Below are 20093 nucleotides of genomic sequence, written 5' to 3' on the forward strand. Positions count from 1 at the left end.
TGCACTGAAGACTCTTTCCGATAGCACACTTGCAGCTGGGCAAGCGAGCTCCTGTAAGGCATATTGGGCCAATTCAGGCCAGGTGTCCAGTTTAGCGGCCCAATAGTCAAAGGGGAATGACCTGTGTGGGAGAACATCGATATGGGAGGAAAAGTAGTTTGTAACCATAGTTGACAACTGCTGTCTCCTGTCACTTTCCATCGATGCAGTATTACCAGTTGTGTGAGCGGTATTTGAAAAATCAGTCCACAACATTGTCATGAAACCCCTGTCTCCAACGCCACTTCTGCTGTGTGCACCACGAACACCTCTGCCAAGCTGCCCCCGGCCCGTACGGCTCGTGTGAGAACCATCACCGCTGCTGTGTGCTGGGAATGCCTCAAGCAACCGATTTACCAGAGTTGCTTGTTTATTAGCCAATATTAGGTCAAGGTTCTCCTGTGGCATGATGTTTTGTAATTTGCCTTTATAGCGTGGATCCAGGATGCTGGCCAACCAGTAGTCGTCATCGTTCATCATTTTGGCAATGCGGGGGTCCCTTTTTAGGATCCGCAAGGCATAATCTGACATGTGGGCCAATGTTCCCGGTGTCAATGATGCACTGCGAGTGCTGGGTGGAGAAGCACTTTCTGGCAAATCCACATCCCTCCAGTCACGCACAAACCCTGTACCAGACCTTGCCACGCCAACATTTTCACTTGCCCCACGAGATGCATCCTCCTCCCCTAAGTAATCATCCCCATCATCCTCCTCCTCCTCCTCCTCTTCTTCCTCCACCTCGTCCAGGAGAGGTCCCTGAGCAGACAATGGCTGAATGTCATCAAGGATTCCCTCCTCCTCTTCCTCCTCATCAACATTGGCTGCAGACGCCTGCTCCTTAAGGTGCGTCAAAGTTTGCATGAGCAGACGCATAAGTGGGATGCTCATGCTTAGGATGGCGTCGTCTGCGCTTACCAGCCGTGTGCATTCCTCAAAACACTGAAGGACTTTACAAAGGTCTTTCAGCTTCGACCACTGCACGCCTGTCAACTCCATGTCTGCTCTCAAAGTGCCTGGCCGTGTATCCTCCCACAAATGCATTATGGCCTGCCTCTGCTCGCACAGCCGCTCCACCATGTGCAGGGTGGAGTTCCACCTTGTTGCAATGTCGATAATGAGGCGGTGGTTGGGAAGGTGGAGCAATCGCTGCAGCTTCTGCATACGAACGGAGTGTACAGGCGACCGGCGGATGTGCGCGCACAGTCTTCGCACCTTCTGGAGCAGGGCTGTTAACTCCGGATAATTTTTGAGGAAGCACTGCACCACCAGGTTCAAGGTGTGAGCCAAGCAAGGTATGTGGCTGAGTTTTGAAAGGGCTATGGCTGCCACAAAATTACGGCCGTTATCACTAACTACCTTGCCTGCCTCAAGATGTACACTGCCCAGCCATGACTCAGTTTGTCGCTTCAAGTACTCGGCCAGCACCTCGGCGGTGTGTCTGTCGCCCAAACACATCATCTGCAACACAGCCTGCTGACGCTTTCCACTAGCTGCTCGATAGGGGGACACATCGTGTGCAACAGTGGCAGCTGCAGATGGAGTGCTCGTACGACTGCGCTCTGTGGACGAGCTGTCACTTCTGGAGGAGGAGGAGGAGGAGGAGGGTCGAACGCCTACAGCCAACTGTTTCCTATACCGTGGGCTAGGCAGCACTGTCCCACCACCGCTGTCCCCTGTGGACCCTGCATCCACCACATTAACCCAGTGCGCAGTGATGGACACGTAACGGCCCTGGCCATGCCGACTGGACCATGCATCAGTTGTGAGGTGCACCTTTCCACTCACTGACTGCTTGAGTGCATGGACAATGCGGTCTTTCACATGATGGTGGAGGGCTGGGATGGCTTTGCGAGAGAAGAAGTGGCGACTGGGTAGGTCATAGCGTGGTACTGCATAGGCCATGAGTTCGCGGAAAGCTGTGCTTTCCACCAACCGAAAGAGCATCATCTCAAACGAGATTAGTTTGGCAATGTGGGCGTTCAAACCCAGTGTACGCGGATGAGAGACTGAGTACTTTCTTGACCTACTCATAGTGTCTGGGAGGGTGAGCTGGACTTGAGAGCTGCATATGGTGGAAGTAGCGGTGGACAGGGCGGACTGAGAGAGGGTTGATGATGGTGATGGAGTTGGTGTTCTTTCTGATGGCCTAGAATCAGTCTTTCGTTGATATAACAGTGGGATTCCCTGACTGCTGTGGCCTTGCAACGACACCTCAACATTTGCTGCTGTGCTAACCGGTGGGCTTACAGTGGGGGAAACAATGTAGCGTTGCTGACTACCTTCATTGTGATCAGTTGCACATGTGGCACTTGAGGTTTGGTGTTGTGTCCACGCTTGCAAGTGCATGCTGGTTAAATGTCTAAGCATGCAACTGGTATTCAAATTTTTCAGATTTTTCCCTCGGCTAAAGGTCTTTGCGCACTTCTTACAGATAACCTTGGCCTGATCATGAGGATTTTGTTCAAAAAAGTGCCACACTGCACTCTTCCTACTTTGGCAGACATTTTGCGGCCTAGCACGCTGTGATCTTTTGACCCTCTGGACAAGCTGTCCAGCAACTCTTTTGATGTTTGGAACCTGTCTTTGGAGTGCTCCGGGCCTGCCAGATAACAGCTGTTGCGATGTCGATGTCTGCTGTGGATGCTCCTCATCTGAGCTATTGGAAGCAGCACCCTCTTCCCCCAATGGATGCCAATCTGGGTCAACAACTGGGTCATCAATCACCTCCTCTTCTATGTCATGTGCACCTTTCTCTGTGTCACCGTGTATGGTGGTATAGTTTGCGGGAAGGGGCACCTGAGTCTCATCAGGGTCAAAATCTGGCTCTGTACACTGCGAGGACAATGTAGTACTCTGAGTGAATGTACCAGCAGAATCATCCATCAGCGGCTGTGCATCAGTGCACTCCATGTCAGATTCATCTTGGCCTGGGTAATTCACCATTTGACTTGATAATCCAGGCATGGTATGTGAAAACAGCTCCATGGAGTAATCAGTAGTATGGCCTGCGTCATCCTTCAATCTTGGTTGGGGTGAAGGACACAAGGAAAGGTGTGGTTCATGAACATGAGCCTCCAATGACGACTCAGTGCTTTTACTTTTTACAACTGAAGAAGAGGAGGCGATAGAGCTGGAGGCTGAGTCAGCAATGTAAGACAAAACTTTTTCCTGATGCTCTGCCTTTAAAAGCGGTTTGCCAACTCCTAGAAAACTAAGCGTTCGAGGCCTTATGTAGCCAGATGATGACGCAGGGTCAGCACCTCCTGCATTCTGTCCTATTTTGCTCTTGCCACTACCATCAGATCCACCACCAACACCATCATTACCAGCTGCCAACGCCCGCCCAATTCCATGGCCTCTTCCACCAGCCTTCCTCATTTTTGGTAGAAATGTAGACAAAATCCAACAAACTATATAGTAATGTAAAACAAGGTACAAGGTGTCTATAGGACAGGGGAGTTTTAGAATTTCTGCACACACTTGTGGACAGTGGACACTTGTGGATTGTGTGCGGCCCACTGATATCTGAGCGCTATGTGACACGCTCGATGGCACAGCTGCCTGTGACCAAAGTGACGAGAGGATAATGGAGATTTTGAATCTCTGCGTACACTTGTGGACAGTGGACACTTGTGGATTGTGTGCGGCCCACTGATATCTGAGCGCTATGTGACACGCTCGATGGCACAGCTGCCTGTGACGAAAGTGACGAGAGGATAATGGAGATTTTGAATCTCTGCGTACACTTGTGGACAGTGGACACTTGTGGATTGTGTGCGGACCACTGATATCTGAGCGCTATGTGACACGCTCGATGGCACAGCTGCCTGTGACCAAAGTGACGAGAGGATAATGGAGATTTTGAATCTCTGCGTACACTTGTGGACAGTGGACACTTGTGGATTGTGTGCGGCCCACTGATATCTGAGCGCTATGTGACACGCTCGATGGCACAGCTGCCTGTGACCAAAGTGACGAGAGGATAATGGAGATTTTGAATCTCTGCGTACACTTGTGGAAAGTGGACACTTGTGGATTGTGTGCGGCCCACTGATATCTGAGCGCTATGTGACACGCTCGATGGCACAGCTGCCTGTGACCAAAGTGACGAGAGGATAATGGAGATTTTGAATCTCTGCGTACACTTGTGGACAGTGGACACTTGTGGATTGTGTGCGGCCCACTGATATCTGAGCGCTATGTGACACGCTCGATGGCACAGCTGCCTGTGACCAAAGTGACGAGAGGATAATGGAGATTTTGAATCTCTGCGTACACTTGTGGACAGTGGACACTTGTGGATTGTGTGCGGCCCACTGATATCTGAGCGCTATGTGACACGCTCGATGGCACAGCTGCCTGTGACCAAAGTGACGAGAGGATAATGGAGATTTTGAATCTCTGCGTACACTTTTGGACACTGGACACTTGTGGATTGTGTGCGGCCCACTGATATCTGAGCGCTATGTGACACGCTCGATGGCACAGCTGCCTGTGACCAAAGTGACGAGAGGATAATGGAGATTTTGAATCTCTGCGTACACTTTTGGACACTGGACACTTGTGGATTGTGTGCGGCCCACTGATATCTGAGCGCTATGTGACACGCTCGATGGCACAGCTGCCTGTGACCAAAGTGACGAGAGGATAATGGAGATTTTGAATCTCTGCGTACACTTGTGGACAGTGGACACTTGTGGATTGTGTGCGGCCCACTGATATCTGAGCGCTATGTGACACGCTCGATGGCACAGCTGCCTGTGACCCAAGTGACGAGAGGATAATGGAGATTTTGAATCTCTGCGTACACTTTTGGACACTGGACACTTGTGGATTGTGTGCGGCCCACTGATATCTGAGCGCTATGTGACACGCTCGATGGCACAGCTGCCTGTGACCAAAGTGACGAGAGGATAATGGAGATTTTGAATCTCTGCGTACACTTTTGGACACTGGACACTTGTGGATTGTGTGCGGCCCACTGATATCTGAGCGCTATGTGACACGCTCGATGGCACAGCTGCCTGTGACCAAAGTGACGAGAGGATAATGGAGATTTTGAATCTCTGCGTACACTTGTGGACATTGGACACTTGTGGATTGTGTGCGGCCCACTGATATCTGAGCGCTATGTGACACGCTCGATGGCACAGCTGCCTGTGACCAAAGTGACGAGAGGATAATGGAGATTTTGAATCTCTGCGTACACTTTTGGACACTGGACACTTGTGGATTGTGTGCGGCCCACTGATATCTGAGCGCTATGTGACACGCTCGATGGCACAGCTGCCTGTGACCAAAGTGACGAGAGGATAATGGAGATTTTGAATCTCTGCGTACACTTGTGGACAGTGGACACTTGTGGATTGTGTGCGGCCCACTGATATCTGAGCGCTATGTGACACGCTCGATGGCACAGCTGCCTGTGACCAAAGTGACGAGAGGATAATGGAGATTTTGAATCTCTGCGTACACTTTTGGACACTGGACACTTGTGGATTGTGTGCGGCCCACTGATATCTGAGCGCTATGTGACACGCTCGATGGCACAGCTGCCTGTGACCAAAGTGACGAGAGGATAATGGAGATTTTGAATCTCTGCGTACACTTGTGGACACTGGACACTTGTGAATTGTGTGCGGCCCACTGATATCTGAGCGCTATGTGACACGCTCGATGGCACAGCTGCCTGTGACCAAAGTGACGAGAGGATAATGGAGATTTTGAATCTCTGCGCACGCTTTTGGACACTGGACACTTGTGGATTGTGTGCGGCCCACTGATATCTGAGCGCTATGTGACACGCTCGATGGCACAGCTGCCTGTGACCAAAGTGACGAGAGGATAATAGAGATTTTGAATCTCTGCGTACACTTGTGGACAGTGGACACTTGTGGATTGTGTGCGGCCCACTGATATCTGAGCGCTATGTGACACGCTCGATGGCGCAGCTGCCTGTGACCAAAGTGACGAGAGGATAAGGGAGATTGGATTGCTTTTAAAAAAGCAGTTTGCGGAGCAGTGGGTAAACAGCAATGCCAGCGTGTCAGGAAGCCTTAAAAGGCAGCCCAACAACCAACACCACTGATACACCACAATATAGCCTCCCCTTGCACTGCACACACAGTGACTTGTGTGTTGTGCAGGCCAAATCGCTAGCAGCAGAAGCAGTTTTTTTGTCTTCTTCCCTGCCTAACGCTCTCCCTACAGAATCAGCAGCAACCTCTCCCTATACTAAGATCGGCAGAAGTAAGATGGCGGTCGGCGTGCACGCCCTTTTATACCCCCTGTGACGCCCACCAAAGCAAGCCAATCACTTGCATGCCCTTCTGAAAGATGGTGGTGACCCGTGCCTATGTCATCACGTTGCCCACAGTGTCCGTGGATCCTGATTGGCTGAAAAAGAGCGCAAAACAAACTTTTGAAACGCGACTTTGGCGCGTAAGTCGCCGACCTCGTGGCCGACCTCATCCTAGGGTCGGGTTTCGTTTCATGAAACCCGACTTTGCCAAAAGTCGGCGACTTTTGAATTTTTTCGACCCGTTTCGCTCAACTCTAAGAGGAAGACATTATTATTGCTTATTATTTCTAACACAGTCCCTTAGTATATAGTGTACTCACTAATTCTGTATAACACCATCCTTAGTTACATAGTTTCCTCTTTTATTATGTATAACACCGTCCCTTACCACGTACCATCCTCTCTAGTTATATATGATGCCGTCCCTTATTATATAGCTTCCTCTGCTGTTATGTATAGTGCTGTCTCTTTCATAGTGTATTCTTGTTAATTTTGTTATTCACAGCGCCCTCTTTTGTTACATAGTCCCCTCTCTTTTTAGACATAAAATGACTGCTGATGGAGGAGTCAGTGATCAGACTACCAGTCCATCAGCTCTTCCATTAGAAAGGAAGCTTTCCCATGCTCCATCAGCCATCATTGCATCATATATCTAACAAGAGAGGACGATATGTAATAAAAAACAGGGCTCTATATAATCCAATATGTAAGGGACGGTACTGTACATTAGAAGAGAGGGCACTGTATAAGGGATGGCAATATACATAATAAAGGAGACTGTGTAACATATAGTATACTGTATACATGTATGTGTGTGTGGCTTTATACCCATATGTAGCTTTGTCACCATTAAAGGAAGAGGGCCCAGACACTTTTCTTGCACAGGGGCCCCAAGCTGTCAGTGAGAGCGGTTATGAAGTTCTTTATCCTCTATCTTGGGCACCAAAAGAGACATTTATGCATTGAAACATAGCTAAATGTCACTGCTGATCTCTTGTATTGAAGTTCTCCACCAGGCACAGGTAAAAAAATACCAAGTGGCTGGAAAATACAGTTTTTATGTTAATGAGAACCTGAGAACCTGTTACTAGATTCATGGGAAGCATGAAATCAGATGCTGGCTGCTTTATTGCCGCCAGGTATGTTTTACTCTGAAACTCCGCTGCAGTTTTCAGACAAAGCATACTTGGAAAAGTCGGAAGAGCACTATGGTCCCAATGCATTAAGAATGGTGTTTCCTACTCCAATCTTAATGATGGTCATGTACAGGGTGGGCCATTTATATGGATACACCTAAATAAAATGGGAATGGTTGGTGATATCAACTTCCTGTTTGTGGCACATTAGTAGTAGATTTAGAGTGTGAGACAGTCTAGAGGAGTAGGTTCGAAAGAATCCAACAGGGACCTGCCTCAGTCTCGTCATCTGAGATACATGGTTTCCGTCCGGCTATCCAAGGTATGTTTCCTTTTCGTTTCAGAGAAAAATATATAAGGCTGAGATATTGCAGCTCCCCATTATTTGTGCAGCATGAATCTCATGTCGAGTTCCCTTTAACCCCTTCACCCCCAAGGGTGGTTTGCACGTTCATGACCGGGCCAATTTTTACAATTCTGACCACTGTACCTTTATGAGGTCATAACTCTGGAACGCTTCCATGGATCCCGGTGATTCTGACATTGTTTTCTCGTGACATATTGTACTTCATGTTAGTGGTAAAATTTAATTCAAATAACTTGCGTTTATTTGTGAGAAAAACGGAAATTTGGCGAAAATTTTGAAAATTTCGCAATTTTCCAACTTTGAATTTTTATGCCCTTAAATCACAGAGATACGGCACACAAAAAACTTGATAACTAACATTTCCCACATGTTTACTTTACATCAGCACAATTTTGGAACCAAAATTTTTTTTTGTTAGGAAGTTATAAGGGTTAAAAGTTGACCAGCGATTTCTCATTTTTACAACACCATTTTATTTTTAGGACCACATCACATTTGAAGCCACTTTGAGGGGTCTATATGATAGAAAATACCCAAAAGTGACACCATTCTAAAAACTGCACCCCTTAAGGTGCCCAAAACCACATTCAAGAAGTTTATTAACTCTTTAGGTGCATCACAGGAATTTTTTTGAATATTTAAAAAAAAAATGAACATCTAACTTTTTTTCATAAAAAAAATAATTCAGGTTCAATTTTTTTTATTTTACCAAGGGTAACAGGAGAAATTGGACTGCAAAAGTTATTGTGCAATTTGTCCTGAGTACGCAGATACCTGTTATGTGGGGGGGAACGACTGTTTCGGCGCATGGCAGAGCTCAGAATGGAAGGAGCGCCGTTTGACTTTTTCAATGCAAAATTGGCTGGAATTCAGATTGGACGCCATGTCACGTTTGGAGAGTCCCTGATGTACCTAAACAGTGGAAACCCCCTACAAGTGAGCCCATTTTGGAAACTAGACCCCACCACGGAACTTATCTAGATATGTGGTGAGAACTTTGAACCCACAAGGGCTTTACAAAAGTTTATAACGTACAGCGGTACAATTAAAAAATCATATTTTTTCCACAAAAATGATCTTTTCACCCCAATTTTTATTTTCCCAAGGGTAACAGGACCCTAAAAGTTATTGTGCAATTTGTCCTGAGTACGCTGATACCCCACATGTGGGGGTAAACCACTATTTGGGCGCATGGCAGAGCTCGGAAGGGAAGCAGTCCATTTGACGTTTTTGGCTGGAATTGAGATCGGACACCATGTCGCGTTTGGAAAACCCCTGATGTACCAAAACAGTAGAAACCCCCCACAAATGACACCATTTTGGAAACTAGACCCCCTAAGGAACTTATCTAGATGTGTGGTGAGAACTTTGAACCCCCATGGGCTTCACAGAAGTTTATAACATAAAGCCATACAATTAAAAAATCATATTTTTTCCACAAAAATGATCTTTTCACCCTCAATTCTTATTTTTCCAAGGGTAACAGGACCCTAAAAGTTATTGTGCAATTTGTCCTGAGTACGCTGATACCCCACATGTGGGGGTAAACCACTATTTGGGCGCATGGCAGAGCTCGGAAGTGAAGCAGCGCCATTTGACGTTTTTGGCTGGAATTGAGATCGGACACCATGTCGCGTTTGGAAAACTTCTGATGTACCAAAACAGTGGAAACCCCCCACAAATGACACCATTTTGGAAACTAGACCCCCTAAGGAACTTATCTAGATGTGTGGTGAGCACTTTGACCCCCCCAGTGCTTCACAGAAGTTTATAACGCCCGGGCGTGAAAATAAAAAATTTGTATTTTTTCCACAAACATGATCTTTTAGTCACCATTTTTTTATTTTCCCAAGGGTACCAGGAGAAATTGGACCCCAAAAGTTGTTGTCCAATTTGTCCTGAGTATGCTGATACCCCATATGTGGGAGAAAACTACTATATGGGCACACGTCGGGGCTCGGAAGGGAAGTAGTGACGTTTTGGAATGCAGACTTTGATGGAATGGTCTGCGGGTGTCATGTTGCCTTTGGAGAGCCCCTAATGTACCTAAACAGTGGAAACCCCCCACAAATGACACCATTTTGTAAACTAGACCCCCCAAGGAACTTATCTAGATGTGTGGTGAGCACTTTGAACCCCCCAGTGCTTCACAGAAGTTTATAACGCCCGGGCGTGAAAATAAAAAATTTGTATTTTTTCCACAAACATGATCTTTTAGTCACCATTTTTTTATTTTCCCAAGGGTACCAGGAGAAATTGGACCTTAAAAGTTGTTGTCCAATTTGTCCTGAGTATGCTGATACCCCATATGTGGGAGAAAACTACTGTATGGGCACACATCGGGGCTCGGAAGGGAAGTAGTGACGTTTTGGAATGCAGACTTTGATGGAATGGTCTGCGGGTATCATGTTGCCTTTGGAGAGCCCCTAATGTACCTAAACAGTGGAAACCCCCCACAAATGACACCATTTTGTAAACTAGACCCCCCAAGGAACTTATCTAGATGTGTGGTGAGCACTTTGAACCCCCCAGTGCTTCACAGAAGTTTATAACGCCCGGGCGTGAAAATAAAAAATTCGTATTTTTTCCACAAACATGATCTTTTAGTCACCATTTTTTTATTTTCCCAAGGGTACCAGGAGAAATTGGACCTTAAAAGTTGTTGTTCAATTTGTCCTGAGTATGCTGATACCCCATATGTGGGAGAAAACTACTGTATGGGCACACGTCGGGGCTCGGAAGGGAAGTAGTGACGTTTTGGAATGCAGACTTTGATGGAATGGTCTGCGGGTGTCATGTGCGTTTGGAGAGCCCCTGATGTACCTAAACTATTGAAACTCCCCACAAGTGACCCCATTTTGGACACTAGACCCCCCACGGAACTTATCTAGATGTGTGGTGAGCACTTTGAACCCCCAAGTGCTTCACAGAAGTTTATAACACTCGGACGTGAAAATAAAAAAATCATTTTTTTCCACAAAAATGATATTTTTGCCCCCAATTTTTTATTTTCCTAAGGGTAACAGGAGAAATTGGACCCCAAAAATTGTTTTGCAATTTGTCCTGAGTAGGCTGATACCCTACATGTGGGGGTAAAACACTGTTTGGGCGCATGGCAGAGCTTGGAAGGGAAGGAGCACCATTTGACTTTTTCAACTCAGAATTGGCTGGAATTGAGATCAGACGCCATGTTGCATTTGGAGAGCCCCTGATGTGCCCAAACAGTGGAAACCCCCAATTCTAACTCCAACCCGAACCCCAACATGCCCCTAGCCCTAACCCTAACCCTAGTCCTAACCCTAACCCTAGCCCTAACCCTACCCTAACCCTAACCCTAGCCCTAACCCTACCCCAACACACCCCTAGCCCTAACCCTAGCCCTAACCCTAATGGAAAAATGGAAATAAATACATTTTTTTAATTTTATTATTTTTCCCTAACTAAGGGGGTGATAACGGGGGGTTTGATTTACTATTTATGGCGGTTTTTATTTTTGGCAGCTGTCGCACGCTAAAAGACGCTTTTTATTGTAAAAATAGTTTTTGCATCACCACATATTGAGAGCTATAATTTTTCCGTATTTTGACCCACTGGGTCATGTGAGGTCTTATTTTTTGTGGGACGAGTTGACGTTTTTATTGGTACCATTTTCGGGCATGTGACATTTTTTGATCGCTTTTTATTCCGATTTTTGGGACGCAGAATGAAGAAAAACCAGTGTTTCATGAATTTCTTTTGGGGGGTGCGTTTACACCGTTCCGCGTGCGGTAAAATTGATAAAGCGGTTTTATTCTTCGGGTCAGTACGGTTACAGCGATACCTCATTTAGGTCTTTTTTTATGTTTTTGTCGGTTTTATGCAATGAAAACTATTTTATATACAAAATAATTATTTTTGCATCGCTTTATTCTGCGAGCTATAACTTTTTTATTTTTTCGCTGATGATGCTGTGTGGTGGCTCGTTTTTTGCGGGACAAGATGACGTTTTCAGCGGTACCATGGACATTTATATGCGTCTTTTTGATCGCGCGTTATTACACTTTTTGTTTGGCAGTATGATAATAAATCATTATTTTTTGCTTCGTTTTTTATTTTTATTTTTTAAGGGGTTCGCTAAAGGGGTTAACTAATGGGACAGTTTTATAGGGCGGGTCGTTACGGACGCGGCGATACCTAATATGTGTACTTTTATTGTTTTTTTTTTTATTATTTCCAAAAAATGGATTTATTGTGGGAATATTTTTTTTTTTTTCTAATTTAATTGGCGATTTTTTTAAAATTATTTTTACACTTTTTTTTATTTTTTTTTTTACTTTATTAAATAGTCCCAGGTGGGACATCACTGTCCTGTGACAGATCGCTGATCTGTCACATCACAGATCACTGTGACAGATCAGCGATCTGACACAGGCACTGCAGAAGGCTTCCTCATGCCCGATGTACTATCCCGTCCATGGGCATAGGGGCCCAGGTCCCATGGACGGGATATACCGTCGGATGTCAGGAAGGGGTTAATATACAAAACCTAAGATAAAAACAGAGTGAGCAAATACCCTGCAGTAAATAAATAGCAATAGAGCATGAAAATAACACAGGGGACTTGGTTAACATAATTTTGATCAAACAATGTAAAAGCCATTCCAACGTATCAAAGTGACCCTATTTGGGACCGTCCTAACCTCTAACCGTATAATATGTCAAATGATGTCAATGTGAATAAGGGCCGAGTAGGGCCAAGTAGGACCAAGACCCTGACTAGTGGACACCCAGCAATGCGGAGCTATATAAACGTAATGTCCAGCTAAAGGAAAAGGAAGATCACCCCATTGTTTGCACAACGTGGAAAATCCTGAAGAAATGAACTGGAATATAAGTTGGTGTGCATGCAACGTGTAAGCGCGTGTTCACACTGGCCACTAAACAGACAATACCTAAGATAAAAACAAAGTGAGCAAATACCCTGCAGTAAATAAGTAAATAGCAGTAGTGCATAAAAATAGAATAAGGTGCTTAGTTAATACTAGATTATGGCCCGATGCTATCGCATCAGGAGGATGCGATAGCATCACACCTCTTGCCATGTTAACCCATGTTAACCCATGGCGTCGCCGCAAGAACATGTCGCCGGCGTGGACGTCTGGATCCAGGATGGCGCCGGCGGAAGAAGATGTCGGGGATCGTGGATCAGCGGCGATGACGGCGTGAGTATGAGAGACGGAGTGAGAGAAAGGGTCGTATGTGGAGTGAAAGAGTGAGTGGAGATGGTGAAAGGTGAGAGGAGTGGTATGTTGAGGGTTAACATGGAAAGAGGTGTGCGGTGACGTCACCGGTTACAACTGGACGGAAGTTGTTACAACCGGAAGTTGCTTAGGGCATTTATTATTATAGATAATTTTGAAAAAAAAAAAAAATCCATCCCACCACGTCACGGTGACCCTATTCGGGACAGTCCTATCCTCTAGTATTAAAACCTTAACATATGTCAAAGGAAGTAATGTAAATAAGGGCCACAAAGGACCGATGTCTGACAATGGTATACTCTTTTTCCCAGAAACTGAATGCGGAAGTCAGGAGCACAAATGGCTGAGCTTTAGGTTTCACTCACACTCGGATTGCACTCGGACCAATGTTATTTAATGAGGCAGTGCAGATCTGCATATTTTTTCTCCTCTAAATTCAGCAGAAGAAAAAAATTGCAGCATGCATCACGTACAGTGCGAGGAAAACAATCGCATGCCATACAGACCATCAGTACGGCATCTGATTTTTAGGGATGCATTGGAATTCTGTAGCATAGGAAACTGTAAATGGTGCTTTAAAAATTAATAGCTGCCGGGTAAAAAAAAAATGAATGTCATAATGACAGCACACACATGATAAAAAAATCATCCCACTCTCCTGGATGAGAATGGGACTTTTTATATGTAAGTGTGAGTGAACCCCAATAGAGAAAGCACTCAGACATTTCACAAGCGGGTTATTAACAACTCAGAGGAAAATAAATGCTCCTACATTCGTAGCGGAGAGACTAGTCCATTCTGCTCATGTAAAATATAAAATAACCCTGCATTTACTACTTTTCCTTCTGGTGCCTGTGCGGTGAATATAGCAACATAAAGCTGACATGGAGGTTTTATTAAGAATCTGTGTATTATGATTCTGGCTTCTATAAACCGTGGCACTTCATACATCACATTAACAGGAAACAGTGACAACAGCTTATACACCGCTCTTTTATTGGCTGCATCTTCCAATATGTCGGCGGTGCATGCAAAAGTTTTATGTAAGAAGATATATTTACTAAAAAACAGAGCAATCAGTAATTAAGTACACAAAATACACAAATAGGATATTTTTTAAAATTTGCACCGTATTATATATTTTGCACCTTATTTATTATGCAATCTGCGCCTCATTATATAATTTGCACCTTATTTATTATGTAATTTCCTCCTTATTTATTATATAATTTGCATCTTTTTTAACTTAAAGAGGTTTTTACCCTTCAGAAAATCATGGTCGTGGGGCGCAGTGTGTCATGTCCGATTTCAGCTTTGAGTCTCTGCAGGCTGATTCAGGTGTCCGGTATTGACTATGGCATTGACACCACTTCAACAGCTCGATAGCCAATCAGTGAGCTCAGCAGCTCTGAACAGGGTTTTCTGTCTACATGGGAGAGCAGCTGAGCGCACTTATTGGCTGTCAATGTGATCTCAGTGTTGCAGAGACTCAATACTGGACCTGGGGACAATGAGCAAAGCGCAGTCTGTTTTTAACATCACAAATTGCGCATGGGGACAATTTTTCTGAAAAGGGACAACCCCTTTATCTTTACTTGGTTATATCTGCTTTTCTTTAATTTGACATTATGGGCATGGTCCAGATGTCTAATGATGTTTTAGCTTAATTCATCATTTGCTACTTTTTGAAATACCGCTACTTTTTTTTGCAAATGTTCTCCAGTACCTCAATGGAGTATGAAATCTGTACACATTTTGTGCAGTTGAAGACTAGCATGAAGCATTTTAAAGCTTATTAAATAAATTATATGACTTTTGTTTAAAAAGGGGCAAAATAGCTAAAAAATAAGCATCTTTGAATTTGCACCAATTCATCAGATATTGTGAATCCATATTGAAAATCTGCCAGTGGAAAAAGAAAGACAAAGCAAAAAAATGACTTAAAAACCCTTTAAATGATGATTTGGGTCCAAACTGCTCAATTTGATTTACACTGGGGTCTATGTTGGCAATATCACATGCGAATTTCAGCCAAAAATCCTTCAGGTTTGGATAATTGGACACATTTGTGTCACGGTCTTGTTATATCACATCACGCTAGGTATCTCTAGTTTAAAATATTTTTTCAAAAACTTTTCCTTTACATAAATTTAACATGAGATTTTATATTAAAAGTAGAGGGCATTGAACTGTGTAAGGAGCCTATAATTTACCAGGCCTGCTGTACACTGTACAGCAGCAGTTTGCCTTTGGAATTCATTGGTCTGAAGGAACTGTACAAATAATAAAAATGGGCATGGACAGGGAATGGGTTTCTTGGCAATGTATTTATCATGTTGTTTGGTTAAATAAAAGCTGTGGCCAGCCCGATTAACCCATCTTTGCTTTTCAGTGTCATTTTTTCAAAGTTAAAAATTTGTGGTTTCTGGTCATTGCAGTCCAAGTAAGTAGATGAGGGACTATTATGTTTTATGCACTCCTTGCAGTCGTGACAAAACTGCTGAGACTTGGCCTTCATGGCTCTGAATCTTTGCTAGAATGAGAGTTTCCAAAGTCGAAATATCCAAAATCAATAATTTTCACCCATCTTACATCTCCAAAGTAAAGAAATCCCCATAAAGGGTTTATCAATGACTATTTTTTCACTAAGGGCCGAAGAACATCCAGGAAAGTAGCTGCAAAGTACCTGCATGTTGTGCCTGGCATCGATCTCTGTCAGCACAGAGTGGTCACAGACCATTCCTGCCAGCGATTCAGCGACTTCCACTGTCATCATGTCGATAAAGCACTGGCTTCACATCTCCTCTGCTCTGTTGATGGGGCGTGCCTGCCGATGTCATGATTATTGATATTGGGCTTCTACCTGCCTAACTGTGGTGAGCCAGCAGTCAATCAGCATGTCGTCAACAGTCACGTACTGTCGACAGAGCAGCCGGAAGAGGAAGAGCTGCTCTGCTGATGTGAATCAGCTGAACCACCAGCAGGAGCGGTCAGTGACCACTCTGAGCCAGTGTCGGGTACAAGAGGCAGGTAGTTGCAACTACCTGCCTGTGTTTTTTTTTTTTTTTCAATGGGCTTAAAAACTAACAACCCCCCCCCCAGATAACCTATTTAATTAATTATGGATTGGGGGACAGAAACTTTCCTATATTATTGAGGTCCTTAATTGATTAGTACCATTTTTTTGGAGGCAGAAAAATCCAAAGTCGTTTTAAGAGGAATCCACTTCAGGAATTGCAGTTTTTTTTTTTTATAGAGGCATTTTTTTAAGTGTGTTCAAGGTTTTGAGGAGTTTTTTCCCCACACCATTTATTGCAGCCCATTGACTTGACAGAGTCCACTTGGAGTCTACCTTAAAGAAGTGACACGTCTCTTCTATTTTCTCCACGTAGAGATTTTCAAAACCTTATTGGGAAAAGCGCTTAGACTCATCATATGAACGGCAAAGTGGAGCTTTAATCAAAAAGAATGGGACATATGGTCTTGTTTTTCAGGTGAGATGGGCGACAAAGGAGTAAAAGGAGGCATAGGACGCCATGGGAAGATCGGCCCTATTGGTTCTAAAGGTATTTAGCCTGTGATTTGTATATCTGGTATGACTTCGCTTTCATTACAAATGACATGTTGGGTTCTTAGGTTCTTCTAACACACAGTAAGACACTGAATTAATGCTAAATAGCACAAAAATAATTGAAATTACTTTTTCATCTTAGGTGAGAAGGGCGACATTGGTAATATGGGTCCTCAAGGTGCGAATGGAGAACCAGGTATATTTCCATTTCTATTTCACGAATGATCAATCATTTGTGGCCTCCTTTCCAAAATAGCATGACAAACCCATCCAAAAAAAAAGAAATGGTAATCAATCAGAAGAGGGTTCTATGTTATCCATATAAAGTAATATGAAATTTGGAAAGACTTTGGCCTGATGGGCAACTCGTTATATCCTTATATTAGTAAAAGGTGATAGCATCTTAACAGGCACACATTGAATCTCATGTTGAGATACTAGGTCACAAAATTGTAAAACAAAGGTTTTAAAACTCTGGTCATATCCTCAAGACCATATTCCTAATGCTTTACCAGTTTGACCGTCCTGTGTTGTACCGCATTAATTGTTAGGCCCGTTCATCGTGCCCCACCCGAGTGATGTATTGGATATGTTTATATGTTGTAATAGGGATTCCATGTGAATGTGGACAACTGAGGAAAGCCGTGGGCGAGATGGACATCCTGGTGACGCAGCTCACCACAGAGTTGAAGTTTGTCAAAAATGGTATGTGTCACGTTATTCTCTTCACAAATGTAGATAAAATCTCCCCTCCCCAATTCTTGAAAAAAATAAGACCTGTAATACAACAATATGAGAGACTATCAATAACACAAGGTCATGAAAGTTCTGGATGGTTGCAGTACTTTCCAAATAGGGTTACCAATTATGCAAAGAAAAGTAGTTAATTAAATACATGGGCCTCTCCACTTCTTAGCATAGAATATTAAAGTGCAAATGACCAGTGTCCGCATTTTAAATATTCTAGTATCAACATGCCAAATTGTTAGCCGACACAATAAGAGAACAATATGGACAATCGCAATTTACAGGGAAAACTGAGCAATTGCTCAAAAAGAAGCGACCAAAAAATCCAGGATAAAATAAATAGTTTTTATTACACTTATTAGGACAAATCCAGACACAAAAGGGGCAATGGACAATGGAGTGCGGACATCCGAAAACCACATGGGCATACAAAGGGTTACTGGACAGTCAGAACTAATACATCATACATATATTATACATATATAAACGCACGTTTGGGAGGGTTACTCCTTCATCAGGGGGTGCCCCCAGATGAAGGAGTAACCCTCCGAAACGTGCGTTGGGGGTGGGTCGCTGGACAGCTGGAACTTGTGCCCTCCACTCACTGGGTAAATACTCATGCTCCGTATTTGGTATCTGTCCTTAGGCGTCTCTTAGGCATTTTAGCCATGGGGAAGTGTACATCTATGACATGGTAATGATTAAACTTATTCAGCCGGCTATTTAGGATGGTGGAGCTATGATGATATACTTTCTCTGGTGGTGCACCTGTATTTGATCATACCTATGCATGTACTATATGCACTTTGCAATACTTTATGCACTTTATTTATATATGTATGATTTATTAGTTCTGACTGTCCAGTAACCCTTTGTAGGCCCATGCGGTTTGCGGATGTCCGCACTCCATTGTCCATTGCCTCTTTTGTGTCTCGATTTGTCCTAATAAGTGTAATAAAAACTATTTATTTTATCCTGGATTTTTTGGTGGCTTCTTTTGGAGCCCTTCTTAGCATAGAAGTGGAGATGGCAGAAAGCTCTGAATCCTTCGTACAGACATTAAAGGGGTTGACTTGCCGTAGGCTACATGTCTGCAGTCACTCTAGGTGACTGCAAACCTGTGAATCCTCACATCACGCAGACTGATCGATGTGGAGATCCTCTAGTGCCAGAAGCGGTGGGCATGAGACCACATGATTTGCATACACGTGGTTACGTGCCGACTAGATGTGCGCAGCCTTGGTCAATCCATTATACAAGTGTATTGAGTGAGGTTGGACACAATCTATTCGAAATGTGGCCATAAGCATGCAAATAACATAACCTCCCACTCCTGATGCCAGCACTGGAGAATCCTCACAGCGCGAAGCGTGAAACTTCACAAGTCTGCAGTCACAATATTTTGACTGCAGACTTGTAGCCTAAGGATGGACAATTCCTTTAAGCCAAAAGTGGCCCATTTCTGATCTTACGTTAACCACACTGTTCTCCTGAGTATTCAGATTTTTTTTATTTTTTTTAAATCCGCCATACTGTTCCAGATGTACAGTTGTGGCCAAAAGTATTGACACCCATGCAATTCTGTCAGATAATACTCAGTTTCTTCCTGAAAATGATTGCAATCACAAATTCTTTGGTATTATTATCTTCATTTAATTTGTCTTAAATGAAAAAACACAAAAGAGAATGAAGTAAAAAGCAAAACATTGATTATTTCACACAAAACTCCAAAAATGGGCCAGACAAAAGTATTGGCACCCTCAGCCTAATACTTGGTTGCACAAACTTTAGCCAAAATAACTGCGACCAACCACTTCCGGTAACCATCAATGAGTTTCTTACAATGCTCTGCTGGAATTTTAGACCACCCTTCTTTGGCAAACTGCTCCAGGTCCCTGATATTTGAAGGGTGCCTTCTCCAAACTGCCATTTTTAGATCTCTCCACAGGTGTTCTATGGGATTCAGGTCTGGACTCATTGCTGGCCACTAGAGTTGAGCGAAACGGGTCGAAAAAATTCAAAAGTCGCCGACTTTTGGCAAAGTCGGGTTTCATGAAACGAAACCCGACCCTAGGATGAGGTCGGCCACGAGGTCGGCGACTTACGCGCCAAAGTCGCGTTTCAAAAGTTTGTTTTGCGCTCTTTTTCAGCCAATCAGGATCCACGGACACTGTGGGCAACGTGATGACCTAGGCACGGGTCACCACCATCTTTCAGAAGGGCATGCAAGTGATTGGCTTGCTTTGGTGGGCGTCACAGGGGGTATAAAAGGGCGTGAACGCCGACCGCCATCTTACTTCTGCCGATCTTAGTATAGGGAGAGGTTGCTGCTGATTCTGTAGGGAGAGCGTTAGGCAGGGAAGAAGACAAAAAAACTGCTTCTGCTGCTAGCGATTTGGCCTGCACAACACACAAGTCACTGTGTGTGCAGTGCAAGGGGAGGCTATATTGTGGTGTATCAGTGGTGTTGGTTGTTGGGCTGCTTTTTAAGGCTTCCTGACACGCTGGCATTGCTGTTTACCCACTGCTCCGCAAACTGCTTTTTTAAAAGCAATCCAATCTCCCTTATCCTCTAGTCACTTTTGTCACAGCTGTGCCATCGAGCGTGTCACATAGCGCTCAGATATCAGTGGGCCTCACACAATCCACAAGTGTCCAGTGTCCAAAAGTGTGCGCAGAGATTCAAAATCTC

General features: G+C 44.2%; 1 protein-coding gene across 3 annotated transcripts in view; it reads left to right on the forward strand.

Moving 5' to 3' along the window:
• COLEC11 (collectin subfamily member 11) overlaps positions 1-20093 on the forward strand; it is a 114163-nt gene that overhangs the window by 81550 nt on the left and 12520 nt on the right. For all 3 annotated transcript variants that reach the window (XM_073568100.1, XM_073568101.1, XM_073568102.1), the window contains exons 4-6: positions 16578-16649; positions 16797-16850; positions 17264-17359. In XM_073568100.1, the coding sequence (XP_073424201.1) occupies positions 16578-16649; positions 16797-16850; positions 17264-17359 (222 nt within the window). The remainder of the gene's footprint in view (positions 1-16577; positions 16650-16796; positions 16851-17263; positions 17360-20093) is intronic.

The sequence above is a fragment of the Dendrobates tinctorius genome, unplaced genomic scaffold, assembly GCF_039654945.1.
Source record: "Dendrobates tinctorius isolate UK_male_01 unplaced genomic scaffold, ASM3965494v1 ptg000021l, whole genome shotgun sequence".
Lineage (NCBI taxonomy): Eukaryota > Metazoa > Chordata > Amphibia > Anura > Dendrobatidae > Dendrobates > Dendrobates tinctorius.